This window comes from Scedosporium apiospermum, assembly GCF_000732125.1.
Source record: "Scedosporium apiospermum strain IHEM 14462 chromosome Unknown SEQ_SAPIO_0105, whole genome shotgun sequence".
NCBI lineage: Eukaryota > Fungi > Ascomycota > Sordariomycetes > Microascales > Microascaceae > Scedosporium > Scedosporium apiospermum.
The window spans coordinates 98,840-117,093 of record NW_015971806.1 but is presented as its reverse complement, the minus strand read 5'-3'; the positions used below and the strand labels follow the sequence as shown (position 1 = coordinate 117,093).

The 18,254-nt window shown below is 50.0% G+C and overlaps 4 protein-coding genes across 4 annotated transcripts; 2 read left to right on the top strand and 2 right to left on the bottom strand.

Annotated features, from left to right (window-relative positions):
• Window positions 1-790: 790 nt before the first annotated feature.
• SAPIO_CDS6600 (Calcium-transporting ATPase 2) lies at window positions 791-4,585 on the top strand (the record flags this gene model as incomplete). Its single annotated transcript, XM_016788659.1, has 2 exons — window positions 791-3,433; window positions 3,491-4,585. The coding sequence occupies 2 exons, from the start codon at window positions 791-793 to the stop codon at window positions 4,583-4,585; spliced, it is 3,738 nt and encodes a 1,245-aa protein (XP_016641703.1).
• A 1,035-nt stretch (window positions 4,586-5,620) lies between these two features.
• Window positions 5,621-10,217, bottom strand: SAPIO_CDS6599 (uncharacterized protein; the record flags this gene model as incomplete). The annotated part of the gene is made up of 6 exons (XM_016788658.1): window positions 5,621-6,054; window positions 6,354-6,785; window positions 7,211-7,245; window positions 7,486-7,534; window positions 8,097-9,881; window positions 9,968-10,217. 6 exons carry the CDS (start codon window positions 10,215-10,217, stop codon window positions 5,621-5,623), a joined length of 2,985 nt encoding a protein of 994 aa, XP_016641702.1.
• Window positions 10,218-11,420: 1,203 nt separating this feature from the next.
• SAPIO_CDS6598 (Heat shock protein 30) lies at window positions 11,421-12,501 on the bottom strand (the record flags this gene model as incomplete). The annotated part of the gene is made up of 4 exons (XM_016788657.1): window positions 11,421-11,590; window positions 11,667-11,938; window positions 12,007-12,299; window positions 12,373-12,501. The coding sequence occupies 4 exons, from the start codon at window positions 12,499-12,501 to the stop codon at window positions 11,421-11,423; spliced, it is 864 nt and encodes a 287-aa protein (XP_016641701.1).
• A 1,997-nt stretch (window positions 12,502-14,498) lies between these two features.
• Window positions 14,499-15,226, top strand: SAPIO_CDS6597 (uncharacterized protein; the record flags this gene model as incomplete). Its single annotated transcript, XM_016788656.1, has 2 exons — window positions 14,499-14,966; window positions 15,104-15,226. The coding sequence occupies 2 exons, from the start codon at window positions 14,499-14,501 to the stop codon at window positions 15,224-15,226; spliced, it is 591 nt and encodes a 196-aa protein (XP_016641700.1).
• Window positions 15,227-18,254: the final 3,028 nt, after the last annotated feature.

Genomic DNA, 18,254 nt, shown 5'->3' with positions numbered 1-18,254 from the left:
CGTGTGGCAAATGATCGTCAACTCGAAGGAAACGTATCGGAAGTGATGCTTAATGAGTCAGGACTTACTGCTTATGTACCTCACGCCCTGTAAGGATGCGGATGGAGTCGTCATTGGTCCGTACTAGATAACGCTCTCCCGCGGTGGTATTGAGGCCCCTATAGTGCATCTTGGAGCGTTACGCATACTCTAGACCAATTGTAATGCAGAGAAAATGGCCCAAAATATTACGCGATCAAGAGTCACTGGTAGTTAACCCAAGTCGGCGATCGTCGACTGTCGGGACCATGGGATCTCTTCGTTCGTTGAGAGCATCCTTGTCCAGCCAAGCACCAACTGTACGCGCGTACGGTTCCTTGTTTTCCCCACAAGGTCCAGGAAGAGTCGATCTTGTTGGTCTGCCAAGATGTCGGCGTTTCTAGCCCGGTTCCTCGTCCCCCAATTCGGTACAATATCTGACGCCGGATCAATGAGATGCGGGATGGGAGATGCCAAGATTTCTTACTGGCATTCACCTGGATTTCTTGGCAACTCCTAATCTTGGCCTTTGATTTGCGCTATGAAGTATTACGAACCCTGTTATCAAAGGTGCAATTTCTTCTTCGACTAAAGAAAAAAAGAAAAGAGTTCGAATCCATTGATTTCCTTCTCCCATTTCTTCGCCTCTATTGCCCCGACTCTTCTATCTCCCCTGATCTCGAACTCTCTCGGTCTTGGTAGAGGTCTGCTTTCCTTTCTGTCGTCCTACACCCCGTCTCTTCTTCCCGTATCCCCTGCCTGCATGGTGGAAATGACATCGCCTTCCGCTGATCCTTCGCGCAAGCCTCTTGATCAGACCCGAGCAGACACTTCTTCGATTGAGAAAATCCCATTCTCTGAAGCTCCCTCGACTGCGAAAGAAAACGAAAAGGCAAAAGAAGAACCCCGACTCGATATTAGCGACGATGAAGAAAACGGCAGCCGCAACATCCCCTGCAACCCCTTCGCCTTCACCCCAGTCAAGCTACACAAACTTTCCCTAGCGAGGAGCATTGATAGTCTAAATGCTCTTGGCGGCCTACCTGGCCTAGCAGCTGGGCTCCGGACGGACCTCGAGGCAGGTCTCAGCGCAGATGAGGACGTTCTCGATGGTAGGGTAACGATAGACGAGGCGATCGCCGCGTCGAAGGAAGGCCGGCCCCCGAAGACGGAGCCTCTATCGAGAGAGTCCTCCCATCCGCATACCAATCTTTTCAACCTCAGCAGCTCCCACCCGTCAGGATTCGCCGACCGCATCCGTATCTTCGGGAGAAACATTCTCCCACGGAGAAAACAAAAGTCGTTCCTGAGGCTGGCCTGGATCGCCTTCAACGACAAGCTGATCATGCTGCTGTCAGTATCAGCCATCATCTCGTTGGCCCTCGGCATTTACGAGTCCGTCAGCAGCGACGAAGCGGGCTCTAACATTGAGTGGGTCGACGGCGCGACTGTGGTCGTGGCCATCTTGGTTATCGTCTTCGCGAGCGCTGCTACCGACTGGCAGAAGAACCATAAATTCGAGAAACTGAACGAGCGCAAAGAGCAGCGTGATGTCACCGTGGTTCGGTCGGGGAAGCCTCAGAGGATATCGATCCACGATGTTCTAGTTGGCGATCTCATGCGCTTGGAAGCGGGAGATATTGTCGCCGTTGATGGTGTTCTCGTTCATGCTGCGGGGATACAAATCAACGAGTCTTCGATATCGGGCGAATCCGAGCTTGTTCACAAGCACGCCGTATCCGAGGACAACCCTTCCGCCGACCCCTTCATCCTCAGCGGTACTACCGTGTCCGGTGGTTATGGCACCTACCTCGTCACTTCGGTTGGGACCAGCTCCACCTATGGAAGGATTCTTATGTCCCTTCGCGACGACGTCGAAGAGACTCCCCTCCAGCAAAGGCTGGGAAGATTGGCTAAGCAGCTCATCACATTGGGTGCGATTGCCGGCGCAATATTCTTCTTGATTATTTTCATCCGATTCCTGGTCAATCTACGACACTCAACCAAGAAGTCAGCTGAAAGGGGAATGGAGTTCCTGGAACTGGTGATCCTGGCTGTCACTGTGGTCGTCATCACTGTGCCCGAAGGTCTCGCTCTCGCTGTCACCATTGCTCTTGCGTTTGCGACCTCTCGCATGTTGAGGGACAATAACCTTGTGCGTCTGATCCGGTCTTGCGAGATTATGGGGAACGCCACTTGCATTTGCTCCGACAAGACGGGTACACTCACTCAAAATGACATGAGTGTGGTCGTGGGCATGATAGGACCAGATGGCAAGTTTAGTGAGCTACCGAACACGGAGAAAGACCTCTCCCCGCCAAAGGCTCCAGGTTCAGCTGCCTCAGTGTCAGGTATTACCATGGCACAAGCGTCGCTTCCAGGTTCCAAGGCGTTGACAAACTCACTTTCTCCTGCCGTTAAGGAGCTTGTCAAAGATAGTGTTGCCTTAAATTCAACGGCATTTGAGAGTGACGGGGTTGCGGCTTCGGAGGTCTTTATCGGCTCGAGCACCGAGACTGCTCTCCTCAAATTTGCTCGTAACCACTTAGGAATGGGTCCACTTAACGAAGAGCGAACGAGTAGCGTGGTAGTAGAGATGGTACCGTTCGACTCTTCCCGAAAATGGATGGCCGCTGTGGTAAAGTTGGCGGATGGAAGACACCGACTCTTTGTCAAGGGTGCGGCCGAGATGGTCCTTCGAATGGCTACAACCATCATTTCGAGCCCCAAGGAGGGGCTACAGGCCCAGGAGCTGACACAGGACCTCGAGAGCCGGGTCTTGGAGACTGTTCATGGCTATGCAATGGATATGCTACGACCTATTACGATTGCCTACAAAGATCTCGATGCCAATGACAAGACCCTCGATAACCTCGACTCTGATGAGTTAGACAAATTCGTCCAAGACCTCACTTTTATTGGCATCTTTGGAATCCAGGACCCCTTACGGCCTGAAGTAGTCAAATCCGTCCGCCAATGCCAAGAAGCTGGTGTTTTCGTTCGAATGGTCACAGGAGACAGTTTTCTCACCGCCAAGTCCATTGCCTCGAAGTGTGGAATTTACACTGCCGGCGGTATCGCTATGGATGGCCCTACTTTCCGAAGACTATCACCTTCTCAACTCGACGCCATCATCCCTCGTCTCCAGGTTCTCGCTCGCGCTAGTCCCGAGGATAAACTTACTCTCGTGTCGCATCTGAAGGGTATGGGCGAGACTGTCGCGGTGACCGGTGACGGCACCAATGATGCACTTGCGCTGAAGGCTGCGGACGTCGGATTTGCTATGGGAATCCAAGGTACTGAAACGGCAAAGGAAGCAGCATCAATTATTCTTCTCGATGACAACTTTGCGTCCATTGTAAAGGCTTTGAGCTGGGGGAGGACAGTCAATGCGGCTGTTAAGAAGTTTCTCCAGGTACGATCCACCAGTTTGTGTTTTAAGAGCAAAACCGGTTCTAACAGTGCTTCTCAGTTCCAATTTACCATCAATATCACGGCCGGAACACTAACTGTGCTATCTACCCTCGTGGGCGACACCGTTTTCACCATCGTTCAGCTTCTGTGGATCAACCTTATTATGGACATCTTCGCCTCACTCGGCCTCGCGACTGACTATCCCTCTTATGACTTCTTCAAGCTCAAGCCCGAGCCAAGGAAAGCACCAATAGTCACCATCACAATGTGGAAGATGGTGATCGCCCAAGCCATCTACCAACTGGCGGTTATCTTCACATTACACTACGCCGGGCCCTCTCTTTTCAATCCCAGCACACCTGAAGAAGTAGAATCGCTGCAAACCCTCGTCTTCAATGTTTACGTTTTCATGCAGTTATTTAACCAGCATAACTGCCGCCGCGTAGACAATCGGATCAACATCTACTACCAGGGAGTTCTCCGCAATCCCTGGTTCCTCGGTGTGCAATGCCTCACTATCGCTGGGCAGATGATCATCGTGTTCAAGGGAGGAGAGGCGTTTGACACTAAGCCGCTTTCGGGGGCTCAGTGGGGATGGACAATCCTGTTCGGCATCCTCACGATTCCCCTGGGTATGCTGGTGCGACAGGTGCCGGACGAATGGGTATATGCAATTTCCCAGGTGCTGAAACGGATCGTGGCCACTCTCTTCAGTCCATTCTCAAAGCTCGTGCCAGCCCGCTGGCGAAAGAAGAAGGAAGACGAAGAACTTGGCATCGAATCGTGGGTTCTCCGAACGGGTTCGGCACTTCTCCGGCCGGTTAACTACCGCTGGGGTGGCGCGGACGAAGATGACTTCCAACATCCTCGCATTCTTGGTGGAACTGCTGTCACTATCCCCTCCGTGGCGCGGAAGACCAGAACCGGCGGTCCAGAATTAACCTCCGGAGGTGCCAAGAAGGCCCCAGTTGATTTGCGAGCATCGGTCATGGCCTCTAGAGCCAGCAAGGGTCCGGTTGAGGCGGGATTGGAGGAGCATCCGGATACGAAGATGGAAGAGGTGCAGCTATTTGCCGAGGGAGCACGAGACGCGACGAAGGGGCCTCCGAGTCAGGATCCGAGGGTTCTGAAGCTGCTCAATCTATCGATGTAAGCACGGGGATGCTTTTTATCCGTCCATCTCTCCTTTTGTGTAAAATATGGTACTTTGGCTCTTGTTCGTCAAGCGAAGCGAAGGGCTGCAAGACGGATTTGTTATTCGACTTAATTTTAGACGAAACAGGCTGGGAGGTTCTGCGCTGGTTACATGATCTTCTTTCTAGAGGCGAATTTGCTCCTGAATTAATTGCTATCTGATATTACCATAATGGGACATTTGTGTCTCATAGCGAGGAAGAGATTGGTTGTTGTGTAACATTGCTGCCTTTCACAAACCTTCGTCTGGATTTGCCAGTCGAAGGTAGGTTCAATGCTTTGTGTAGTTTTCTTTTTGCCTCTTCTTTGCCATATGTACTTTCATTCTGCTATTATTCATGGCTAATCTGGGAGGGAAGAGAAGGAGAAGGGGAGAATAACAACGAAGAGAAAAAGAAACAAAAAAAAAAAAAAAAAAAACCGACTATGCAAAATATAAGTCATTTCCAGAAGTCGATCAGTTATTAGACAAACTCATAGTTTCTCCAAATCGAAAACTGAGTTCGCTAATGTCTGAAATCGAAGCGGCACCCAGGGAGCCAACAGTTTTGTTCAACAACGATGCTGAATCCTGTTCGGGGTGGTTAAGGCGTCGCATGATCGCCTTCCCTGCTTTCTTGAAGCTTCCCAGAGAAGGGGTGGTTTCCAGAGAGCTCACCAGGATAATAGAGTCAAAATGTCGGGGTACAATGGGGCCGGGAACAGCTTCCCTAGGAGAAGGTAGAGTCGTGCCCGAAGAACCCCATCCAAACGTATCGGTCGGCTGCATCAGAGAAACTCGTTTGCGGACTACGGTATTAACATAAACTGTAGGCTCTGCGTCTCTGAGGAACCGGGTCAAACTCTCCGGGATTGTGTCCAGTCCACCAGGCATCTCAAACTCTTGTAGTAGCCACGTGTCTACTGAAGTCCTCGCCAAATAGAGCTTGTAAACACATGCCGCCAGAAAATCATCCGGCGTGCCTTGTAGCATTCTCATTGCTTCCAGGCGCGTTTATCGTTGATCAATCCAAGCCCAGCGGATGCACTTGCAGAGGACGAAGAGAAGCTCGCTCGATGAGATACCCATCCTGTCTTCAGTCTGTGTCATCCAAACCTCCCCCTGCAAAGGAGATGCATTCCAAAATTTCCACAGCCCCGTAAAGAGTCCATAAACGGCGGAATCGAAGCCCTCGGAAACAATCTTGATGACCACCTTTGGCTTGGTGTCGGTGATCTGGCGCTCGCACCAATCGAGACACGAACGGATGCAAGGATTCAACATCTTGCTATCGGATCCCTCGCCTTGGACCTCAAAAGGACCAGGCACACGTCTGAGGATTAGCTGTTCAAGGTCCTTAGACCATTCCCTCAACCTGCGAGCAAACCATTTCCAGGCCAACGGAGGGGATGAGGCTACTCGGAAGATATTAAGCAGGAAAGGAAGATCTAAAGACCGATCATGATTTGGCAAAACGTCTAGCATCGCGCCGGAGACCGTTGGGAGATAGTGGCAGGCATATTCGAGATGCATCTGCGCTTTTTCGTGAGAGTCTGTTCCCGACACCAGTTCAAGGAACATGTGGGTCATAAACGGAGGGAACAAAAGCAGTTCGTCCAATTTTCATGTAAAAGAACACGCCGAACGATCTCGGCATGTTGCGGTTGCTTTGCGGTATATGCACATTGAGCTATGAGATGCATGTAACTGATGTGACGACGTGAGGTGCCAGACTCCGGCTGATGACATTTCAACAGCATTGCGTAGAGCTCGAATGCCCCCGTGTAATCATGTGTGATCGTGAGATAATCAGCCGCACGTTTCAATGTCTCAACTTCGGCCTCAGATAGACTATCGACCGGTCGGTTGCGGTAGGCTTCTCGTAGTTCAGCAAGTGATGGCTGCCTATCTGATAGATTGGCTTGTGAAGAAGAGGCGGCGTCTTTATTGTTGGCCGTTTCGGAAGCCTCCGGTCGACAGATTGGCTGGCTAGATCGTAACGTCTCATCGACTGGATCAATATCCAGGTGGTCGTCTGGGATGTTGTCTCGGGAGTCAATCGACGGAGAAGAGCCGACGGGCGAGACAACGCCCAGAGTCACAGTCATCGTCGCAAAATCAATTGGGAGAGTACCTTTGTACGAGCGCTGTGGGAGGTGGAATTTCACAGCCTGGGCGCCTGTGCGGTGAAGATCAATCATAAGCAAGATTGATTCATTGATTCACATGGGGGCATCAAACCCTCTCATTGAAGCGGGGTTTTACGACTGCCAGGCTTCAGACTTACCAAATAAATGCTTCACTTCCGTAAGTCGCTTAGCGTACTTTTGAATTGCACGCTAAACTTTAAATGGTAATTCGCATTTTTTTTTTTGCCCAAGCCAATCATGATGGAGCTGAGTCTACCCCCTGCAGCGCCTGCACGCTCTGCCCTGCCATGTAGTGGTGAAGCTCAGTTTCATGAAGCAGCCACCAGGCAATAGCCAAGGGCGCAAGGGCTTTGCTTGGCTTAATCCAGTGGTGTGTTGGCTGGGAAGGATCCACTTCCTCACTACGAATGTGAATTCAAATTTCCTCTTCTGGGAATCAGAAGTTGTATCATACCATTGTTGGAGCCGCCCAAACCCGCCTCCGGAGGCCTGGGGAGAAAAGCTGGCTTAGTCGGTAATGGGGCAGGGAATCCGAAGATAATTCCGGAGTATTGTGTCGGATACTCACTCCAAAAAGAGATATTTGAATTTCAAGAGTACCGTAGTGAGAGGGCCTGCTATCGATGGCCCTCAGTATCAGAACCCCCCTCTATGAATTATTTAAACTCGATCCGAGACGTAGGAGCGGACAGCATTAGGCTTTGTTCCCTCCAACCCAGCCGTTCTCACTTAGTCCTTTCCTCTGCCTCGTGTCGTCCATATCTCCCGGATTCTCCAACTATTTTTTTCATTATCAATAAGATGTCAACTCACAGAGACACAACTCTTGCCTGCCTTGGCGCATGGTGTGGCCCGCCATCGAATTCGAACCAAGTAAGCCCTTCCGTCTATTCCTAGGTGCTACTTTTAGACTGACTGATATGGTTGTCTGTAGATTCCTACCGACATGGAATTCGAAGCAGGGTCTTCAAGTCTCGCGAACCATCACCAACAATCGAAAGACAAGATGGGAGAAGATACCTCGAAGGAAGCCACAGGTGCCCTTGCTGTGGGAGCATGGCTCCTGAGGCAGGATGTCGGTGGTCCTTGGTCGCCATTTTCAGTGACGAACAGTGGCTAGTATTTATCCACCGTCCACCGTCTTCGATATGATCTGTTTGGGTTCGAGAATGTTAAAACAAGGCAATCAAATGTTCATGATTGCGCATGGGCCAAGGACGTTCACTTGAATTGGTAAACCTGTTGAGGAAGAATTCAAGCATTGGCAATGACTATTAGTATTTGACAGAACCTAGTCTCCACATATCCATCGCGAATCTATCTGTACAGCCTCTTCTTACTTAACAGTGACCAGTTAGCGCCAGCCCCTACTGTCTTGAAGGCGATATATCCGATCTCATCGTCCGGTCGAACGTCTGCGATCTGCACCCTCATGTCTTTCAACAGCCTTGCCCTCTCCGTCCCGTTCAACATGGATCCCCTCTCTGGCATCGGTGTATAGATGTTGTCTTTCGTCATTGTGCTGGCGTAGCCTAACACATCTGGTGCGATAACCACCTGCTCAAATATGATGCTTGCGATCGCGAGCCCTTCTAGAACCAGCGTGGTCAGGAGCAGGATGCTAGCCCACGCCACATTCGCCCTGTAAACGGTGCGTGTTCTGAGCTCCATGCCCGAGGTCTCCACAACGCCGTTATCCAAAAGTCCGGTCGTAGAATTCCGTTCAACAGTGTCAAGAAGCCCCGCATTTGTTGCTTTGAATGGCGTGAACGACGCTTGCCAAAACGTGTTGAAGGCAGTTGTCAAGCGCGATGAGAATTTGGCCATGTCTGTATCATCCCAAACCCGTATATCTTGCCCTAGGTAGGGGAAATCGTCACCCGCCACATAGTTATCGGTAGGCGATGCCCTAGCGAAATCGGTGGGTCCAGTAGCCAAAGGCCAGATGCCCAACGCGTCGGTTATATCATCTGTGCTCCAGTTCGGGGGCCAGTCTCTGGTCGACGGGGGATGGGAATATGCCCGACGTTGGCGATAGGGGTTGCAGGAGATCGGATGGCCTCCGCAGTGCATATCGGTTTCCACCTGGACGGGTATCATCGAGCAATTAAATATGGCGACGTGGGAATTGTATTTTTCAGCTGTAGTGCCCTTTTCGAATCTCGCCCTTGAGATGTAAATAAGAAACATAGGCTCGGGATCCTTCTTTTGCCTCCACTCCATGAAGTCCTTCTGGCTGAAGTTGCCGGGTATGTCGAGTTGGGCCATAAACTTCTTTATATCGTATGGGCTCTTGATATCGAATGGACTTGTGATCGACGTTGGAGACTTTTCCTCGAGGCTCGAAGCATTAAATCTATCGGCGGGCAGATACTTGTTAACGTCCTCAAGATGGACCGAAGGGGTTACCATCTTGCAATCGAGGTCGAAGTAAGCAGAAGTTGTGGAGAACTCGTAGACCAAGTCGTCTCTCTCCAATGTTCTGAGTCCTTGGACGGAAACGCCTAGGAGGGATGCGTAATCTAGATCTCCTCTCAAAAGCGCGTCCTGGTCGACCAGTCGTTTCTCATCAGTGTCATTTCTGAGATCCCATCTCGGGATCCTCGGTCTCCCCCAAATGTCAACTAAACTCTGCCTTTGCGCAGGGGGCAACATGAGACTCGACGAGTAGAGGCTGTTTATGACTGTCCTCTTCTGGTCCACGAACTCCTCCGAAGCGGCGGACGAGCTAAGCAGCATAGTATTAAGAAAAAAAATACCATACTGATTGTCCATACTCGTCTTGGTTTCCGTTGAGAGGAGCCGCACGGAACTTTGGCCTCCAAGGGGCGACAAAGCCCAGGCTGCCAGCGTAATGACGGCGATGAGAACGTGAGTGCGGAGAATTATGGCCCTCTCGAAGGTACCGGCAAAGCTTTGGCTTCCAAGGAACTGCTCGAGCGCTGCTAAGTTGATGCCATTACTTCGTTCGATTTTCCACCGTGCAATATTCTTGAAAAATCGGCCGGCAATGGCTGCGAAGACGATGGGGTATATAGAGGGGCCGAGGCGTGTGGCTTCGATAACGGACTGGCCAAAAGATGATATTTCTTTCCCATCCAGCTTCAGAGCTAGGACAGCAAGAACTGAAAGGGTTTATCACGATTAGAACCTCCAATCCCTGCACGGTACACCGGAATATAGAATCGGCCTCATGGCCGAAATGACTTACCGATGAAGCACAAGGGCAAGAGCGCCAGGACAATGTCCCAGATCCATAAAGATATCTTAAGAACGGTAGAGCCCTGCGAGGCATTCACCTTTAAATCTGCAACGGACCCCTGCCAGGCATTGTCGCCACTCCTGTCCCGAGAGGTAGAGCGAGAGCGCTTGTGTTCCGACTCCGGTCCGGGTTCGGGTTCTGGAGTGGGCGGAATCACGGTCCCTTCACTGGGCGCCGTGGGAAGAGAGCTGTACGACATTGCACACTAAAACATGCCACTAACACCAGATATAATGGCAAACCGGGGAAGGTCGAGCGTTGAGAAAAACACGAAGAGAAAATAAACAGCCGTTCGCCGACATGAAACTTGCGGGAACCCTTATATTACAATCTTCAAGCGCTTCACTGCACAGCCACGCCAAGGGGCGGCCGCCAGCAGCAAGATCGGAATCCTTCCGACCACATCAGCCCTACCGGCGTTGCAACGCTATTTATCCATGCAGAAAGGTGGGGCGTAATCCAACTTGTTGTCACTCATCTCTTTCATTTTTTTCTACTGCTTTTAATTTCTCTCTCTCCTCGGTCTTAATATATATCAAAATATTCTGTTAAATGACAGAGATGACGGCAAGCACTATTCGAGCGTTTTTATAATCAAAAGAAGTAAACACATAATGCGGGCGCCTGACGTTGGATTTAATGGATTTTCTGGAGCCACCTTACCTTCGAACATCCGTCAGACTGTAGGCAGAAAAAGCTCGACCGAAATATACCCTGGGAAATAAAACGAACTTGCTGCTACAACCGTCCAGAGAATCAATGTCCGCATATATATCGAGACCATAAAATACACCCATCACAATCTCATGGGCCTTCAGTGCTGTCACTTGCAACGGACTGTCATTTATAATTTCAGTTTCAAAATAAACCGATACATCGGGAAGAATACAACATGCTTCCTTCCAATGGAAAAAAATGAACAATTCTCAAAATTCGAGGGAGGCTAAGTCATGACGAACATTTGTGTGAAATGATAGGGTGGGAGGGAGATCCAAATATGCTGCTTCAGAAAACCAATACATGTACATATAGACATCGGAAGGACATTCAATCACGCAAGAGTCCCGAAAACAGATTGTCTAATACCAATGAAATGTATTATTATCTTCCTAAGGTATCTCGACAACTCACAACTCAACATATAGGATATTAGTAAGATAAGAACGACTTCGAAACCCAACATGAGCTGAGCTCCATCTACAGGTTGCAAATGAATAGGGTATTAGAAAATGCAAACGAGCGACAGGTATGTGTATCGACATCCTCATTACAACACCTACTTCCTTCCCCTTCACCCCCAAGATCACCAGATTTATTTTGTATCTCCGTGAGATTTCCCGGGCGCTAGCCTGTCGGGATATAGTAGATGTGGCCTCCGGAGATAATCTAGTCGGCGTTTATTTTAGACTTCCGCACCGTTGGTGCCGTTGGTCGGAGCTGGAGCCGCGGCCTTCTCATCGTAGGGGCCCTCATAGCCACGGCCGCTTCGGGTAAAGTGGAGACCCATCTTGGCGTAGTCCCACTGGTACGACAGACCAATGGTAGCAAAGGCCAACACAGGAATTAGAAGGACTAGTAAGTATCCCCTGTCAGTCTCTGAAATAATGTGACATGGTGCGGAAGAAAGTGTGTAGAGGATAAGACTTACTATCAAGGATACCGTAGAAGATGAAGGACTGGGTGATGCCAATTACGTTGCCACCGTCGCTGATGCCGAAGGCGATGGGGTAGAGGAGCCAGATGAGGTTGACCCAGCCAGCGAGAAGCAGGTAGTGGCCCGAAACGCCAAGGCGAGCTGCGCTAGTGCGGCCAATGGTGAAGCTACCAAGAACGAGGATGAGCCAGGCCACAGTTCCAATCGTATAGTAACCCCACTTGTAGTTGGTGGTAGTAGCAGCAGCACCCAAGTAGGCGATGACCCTAGATACAATCCGTCGTTAGCAAGTATTCGTTGACACCAATAGGTCACATCATGTTTGGCCACCTACCAGACCCAGCTGAAGAGGACGCCATAAGTGATGGAAGCCCAGGTTACTCCGCTAACAAGACCAAGAGACAGGACGCAGGCGGGGAAGGAGACAACCCAGTACACGAATTTAGCCCAGAACATTTGACGGGCGGCTCCGTTGTCGAGGTTATTCGCTTGAGGGATAACGAGCCAGGCCTTGTCCGCTGCCATCGTGTAGTAAGCAATTGCACCGACGAGGATGGTGGTCGAGAAGATGTAGTGGAAGACACGTTCGCCATATCGGGGGCGCAGGGTGAGGGCAAGAATGACGAGCTGTGGACAGGCACAGGCGAGTTAGGGTAACTCTAAAGCAAGAATGATATTTGAAAAAAGGTCATTGACATACGAAGGAGAATAGGAAGACGGCTGTGACAGCCCACAGCCAGCTCGAGCCGTTCACCGACAAGGCCTGAGCATCGTCCGGAGGAGGCTGACTGTCGAACACCTTATTGGCACGGGCAACAAGGTAACTCATTGTCGTGGTATTAAATGAATATCAATTCGAAGGGTGGGTCAGTATAAGCTGTAGGTAAACCTAGCTAATAAGCTAAGGAAGGTTGGATTAGTAGTAATGAAGAGGGGGAGAACGAAACCAGTACGTTTGGGAGGGGAGGATTTCAAGACAGAAGTGAAGGGGGGGCTAGCTAACATCTTTATATGACCGTGGTCGAACGCGATCCCCGGTGTATCATGAAGATGTCACGGATCTAGAATCAAACAAGACTGTCCTGAAAGCACCAAATGGGTCAGTATGGTAGCGAATCAGATCGATTCGTCACATTGCAAATTCTGCATCCTGAAATGGTGGGAGAGCGGGTTCCACGAAAACAGTGAGAATCTCATGATCCATCATGGGACGATGTAAAAGCTGCAAAAACCTGCACCTTGACGATCTTGACGGATCCATCGGATGACGACATTCTCGTCCTCAGAGGAAAGGTGCCCTTCACACACGGCCGAGTAAGGCTACCGCGAATCCACCCAACGACCCCAAGCATATGTTGCGCTAAGTGAAGAGTGTATGGATGGATATGCGGGATAGCTGCGCCGGTTGCTTCCCGACAGCAGCCGTTAGGCGTGGGCCCGCTCTTCGGAGATTGGGAGAGCAAAATGCCGTCGAGGTAGGACCGTATGTCGGGGCCTTCCGTGTCTGCCATTGGAGTCTGGACCAGTGTATAACCTCACTGATCCATGATCTTCCACGTTGTGGCTGTTAGCTGTCATCAAAGAATTATTCTTTGCCTTCTGACAACCCCGCTTTTTCCTCTTTTTTCTTCTTCTTTTTTCTTCCCTTATTGCCACAAATATCATCGATTTCAACACGCTACCTTGGAACAGAAAAATGCGAAAACATCCCTGCACTGACCAAATGCCACCGTCCCGGATCTTCCGGGCGCCAAAAAACTCGAATTACTCCATCCGTTGTAGTGTCGTTTTCGCAGACCTTGGCGCGGGGATGGACGTATCGTATCACGCCATGCACGCCGGTACATGAGCTGCTTTCCGTACAATCGGCTGTTGATCTCCACAAACTAGAATCGTATCACCCCAAAAGTGCTCAGACACAAAACCGTAGGGTGAGCCGGGGCTTTTCGGCGTTCATGTTTAAAAAAAATTATTATTAAGACATGTTGATCTTCTGGTCTAGCTTCTTTATAATGACTCGCATTTTGCCTTCGAGGCGGTATGATCGTCACTCAGGTTTCCCGTTGCAGAGATGGATTTCCTTTCCTGGTCAGATTTTCTTTTTTGTTTTTCTTTTTTTCCTTTTCGCCCAAGTGCAAGGTCTTCCCTACCGGGATATCTTCTCCCCAGACCGTACACTAGCTTATCGGCCGGCCTCGGCCAAGGGTATATGGCGGAACCATTATATGGCGGGCCAGTCTTGGTTGGGAAAGATTTCCCCTTCCCCTGGTGCGATGACCACACGTGGAGAAAGACAGCCCACTTACAGGACGTCATTCCAATTGCCTTTTCTCTCGAGGACCTGGAAGACTTGGTTCAACTCCAGAGCTCTCGAGTCTGGGAGCAGTCGGGAACGCTCGGGCTTGCGCGTGATATCCAGGTCATGCTATATGATATATGCAACATGGGGTTCACGTTCCGAGTCAACTGGCCGAGATTAGATTTGACCTTCACATCCAAGACGTTGGATTCAATCGCATTCGCCAATAATAATCTGCTCCTAGACTCCTGCTCACCTCGAGAGAAAAGAATGGTCACGTCATAAGATAATATTCTCGGGTATTTGTCGGCAATACCAACTTCTTATCATTTTCTTATTGGCTCGATTGACAATTTGAGACATCATGAAAGGTACATGATTTGTAATAGTAAAATGCTTGAACACCAATGTACCCCGGCCGGGGCAGAATCGGGCACGCGTCGCGCTGAGAGACGTGCATCCCGGAACCGACTTTTCCTCATACTAACGAACTTCAATCGTGCCTTATCTGCTAAAACCCGGCTGCTATGGCCCCAGCAACGGGCCCGGGAACGGGCACCCGCCATCTTACCGATAGGGAAAGATACCGTGTCCGGGTTCTTTTCTTCGATGGCCACAAGACTCGGGCCGAGATCGCCTCCATCACCGGATACACCCCCCGACAGATCACCAACGCCATCAGGCATGAAACGGTGGCACCCCGAACGGGCCGGCCGCCCTCCTTGACGCCCGCACAACAAGAACGGCTCGACTCCTTCGTGTCCGAATCCGTGGAGAACAGCCGAATGACCTACCAGAAGATCTCCCAGACGCTCTTCGACGGCCAAGTTAGCGAGTCCGCCATTCGCAATACACTCCACCGCCTCGGATACCGGCGAAATGGCGCCTTTAATGCCGGCGCGAGGCTCGTGCGGAGCCACCCGCGCCAGACCAACGCATCTACTCCTTCTGGGAGTGGGGAAATACCACCCCCAACGGCACCAACTGACACCAATGTACCAACGAGCACGAATCCACCCCCAACAGCATTCTCAACGAACACAAACATAACCACAGCGAACGAAGCGACTCCGATTCCAACGGCTCCAGCTCCTACGACCCCTGCGAGCGTGCCCTTAACCGACAATCCTAGGCCGTCGATGAGCACTGGTATAGCCCCTTCCGACACGACGACACCTACGATAGAAACAGACATAGGGTCGACGAGCATAGTGGCACCCCTCTGTACAGCCCCGACAAGCACAGGGGAATCTAGGGCGGGTCCGAACGAGGACGTGACCGCTCCATCCATCAATGAAGCGAGCAAAACTAAAGTCGAAAACAACGAGGCTGACAATGCACCATGATCGATGTCTGTCGCGATATCTCCTTCACCCTGCCCCACAACCGAGGACTGTACTGGATGTGATGTTCTCAGTCCGGTTCCACCGAGCTATTATAGATCGATAGTTCGAGCAGATCTGTGACCTGTTGTTAACCCGAAGGACAATAGTTTGTAACTCAGCAATATCTAGGTCCTCGAGACAGATCGAACGAGATAGGGAAGAGGATCAGCCAAATACCCAACATCTGGGCTCTAGTGACCTTTTCTCGTACGCGTCGCGGACGCGGGCACGCGGCGGGCCCGTCATAATCGCTGGTCGGCCATTTTTGGGTCGATCTATATAGTCACTCTCAAGGTAACGGACCTGACCTGGCTTACCTAGGGAGCTGTCGACGCTAGAACGGGATTCGCAGCTAGTCTAATTTTATAGTGGATAGCCTGCAGGTGCATTTAGTGTCAGGGAGCGGAGCGGTGCGGGGATCGAAGAGCAAAACTAATTTAAAGAAATGAAATTTAGCCCGAGATATCCACTCTCTTTAATTTTGGAGAGGAAATGCTCAAAGTCGTGAATCCTAGCATCCAAATGTTTCGACTTTGATTTTGTAGTGCTGTTGATGAGATCCATGGAGATAGTTATTGCCTCTCCATGTTTGCAAAACGTCGCGATAGAACACAAGGAAGTTCGATGGATGCCGAAAGGAAACTCTTGGTGTGTGGGCATTGGACCTTCGGGCTGATACGGACCTAACTCGCCAGCATGGCGTGACTTTCGAGAGGCGAGATGGTGATGGCAATTTCACTAGGGGTCCAAGATCGCAAGATCGGAATTATGGGACGAGAACCTGGATGCATTGCCGGCGCATTGCCGCCGCCTATTACATAAAATAATGGACTGAGTCCGAACGAGTGGAAGCTCTTCTCATAGTTTACTCTTAACATGCCGAGGTTCTGATACGATTCCTGCAGGTATTTTGGAGCGTAGCCTAAATTATATCCGCTTGTTCGGGGGTCTAATTATGAACTATCACGCCTATCGACTAATCACGACTCCACATCTATGCTTAAACATTGAAGGCCAGATAAGCCACTGGCAGCAAAATCCTCCCTTCTGGGCAGACTAACTCCTCAAGCTTATCCTCAATAGAAATGGCATTCTCATCGAAGTCGTTGTGACTGTAGCGGAGGATGAAGTGACCTGGAGCGGCATGTTTCATTTAGTAGAGATGCAGAAGGAACTGGCTGCCCATCTGATGCTGAATGGATATATTCTGTCTCGCCGGGTCATTGACTACAGCTCCGATACCCTACAAGTATTTAAGGCCGATTCTCGGGACGGTGTTCTAGGCACAAAAAGGGTTTGGGGCCATCGACATCGAGACATGTAGCGGAAAGAGGCAGAATCGAGGTTATTCCTCGGCCAATAGATGATCAGAGCGGTGCGTGTCCCTCGTGTAGTTCTCGTTCACACGCCACACACCACTCCTTTACCAGCAGAGGTTCGCTTGGGACGCACCTGCGCTACTTTGATAGTGGCAGGTTCCACGTGGGTATGTGTTATATACCAAACTTTTGTTCTGGATTCTCAACGACTCATGGAAGCTCAAGTGGTCAACGGTATGCACTGCTTACAAACTGCTTCAGCAAGGCGCCGGTGTGGAACCCGGTCTGGCCAAGCCATGAGACGTGGAGGAAGTTCGGAATTGGAGAGGGAGAAGTGGGAGCTCTTTTTTTTTTCTGCTAGATTTTTTCTTCTTCCTTTTCGTGAGGGAATACCTCGTCTGGGCTCTCTGTTGAGCTTGTGGGATTTTGAGGCTGATGATGTTTGGGGGAGTTGAGGCGGAGGGGAGAAACTTGGAGAGGTTGCGGGTTCGAAACAGGTCAGGGAATTTTGCACTTTTCTTTTTTGTTGCTCATTAGCCTTTTGGAAATATAGAGTGGGCTGAACCTACTTTGGTGTGGCTTCTATTTTCAACATCAGGAGAAACTCATATAATCTAGGCTCAACTTGGCAGAACCATGGGTTACCAGTTACCCGCTTTTTCAGGGCTGTGCGATAGTTCGGACGTGGAAATGGATGATTACCTAGATGGACTGTCTCTTGTTCATGTACTTTTCTACGTGCAATAACTACCAGTCTGAAGGACTTTCAGCAAATTACCCATCATCGTCAATTGCTTCCAGGCGCCTCTCCTCCAGAGCTTCTTCAGCTTTCTGATTTGAAGTTTCATTTGATATGACAATGGCTCTTCCTTTCAGGACCGTCAAGCTTGCCTCTGGCTATGAAATGCCCCTTGTTGGTCTCAGCCTCTGGAAGATCCCTAAAGAGACAACTGCAGATAATGTTTACGAAGCGATCAAAATCAGCTACAGGCTCTTTAACAGAGCTTACAACTACCAAAACAAAGGTGAGGCTGGTGAGGGTATCCAACAAGCTATTAATAAGGGCCTAGTCAATCAAGAGGATATCTTTATCACCACAAAGCTCTGGAATAACTACCACTATAAAGAGTATACCATTGACATAATGAAGAGTCAGAACAAGGCCTGGGGTCTTAGATATTTCAACCTTTTATTTATCCACTTCCCTTGCACCTTGAAGTATATTGACCCTAAAGTTAGAAAGTACCCTATAAGTTACACTCTCTGATGACATTATTGCTGGCCTTGTTTTATAGCATCTAAGTCTAGGGCTACAATTAGAAATCATTGCAAAAGAGAGCATAGCGCTCATAAGAAGTAATAGACTTAGTAGATAGATGAAGATAGGACTATTAAGGAAGACAAGGCCCCTCTCCGTGAGGCATGGGAGTGCCTTGAGCAGCTTGTCAATGAAGGCATTACGAAGAGTATTGGAGTCAGTAACTTCCAGGCTTAGTCTATCTACGATATTATAACCTATGCCTGCTACCCTGTCTCATCCCTGCAGATCAAGCATCACCCTTACCTCGTCCAGCCAGAT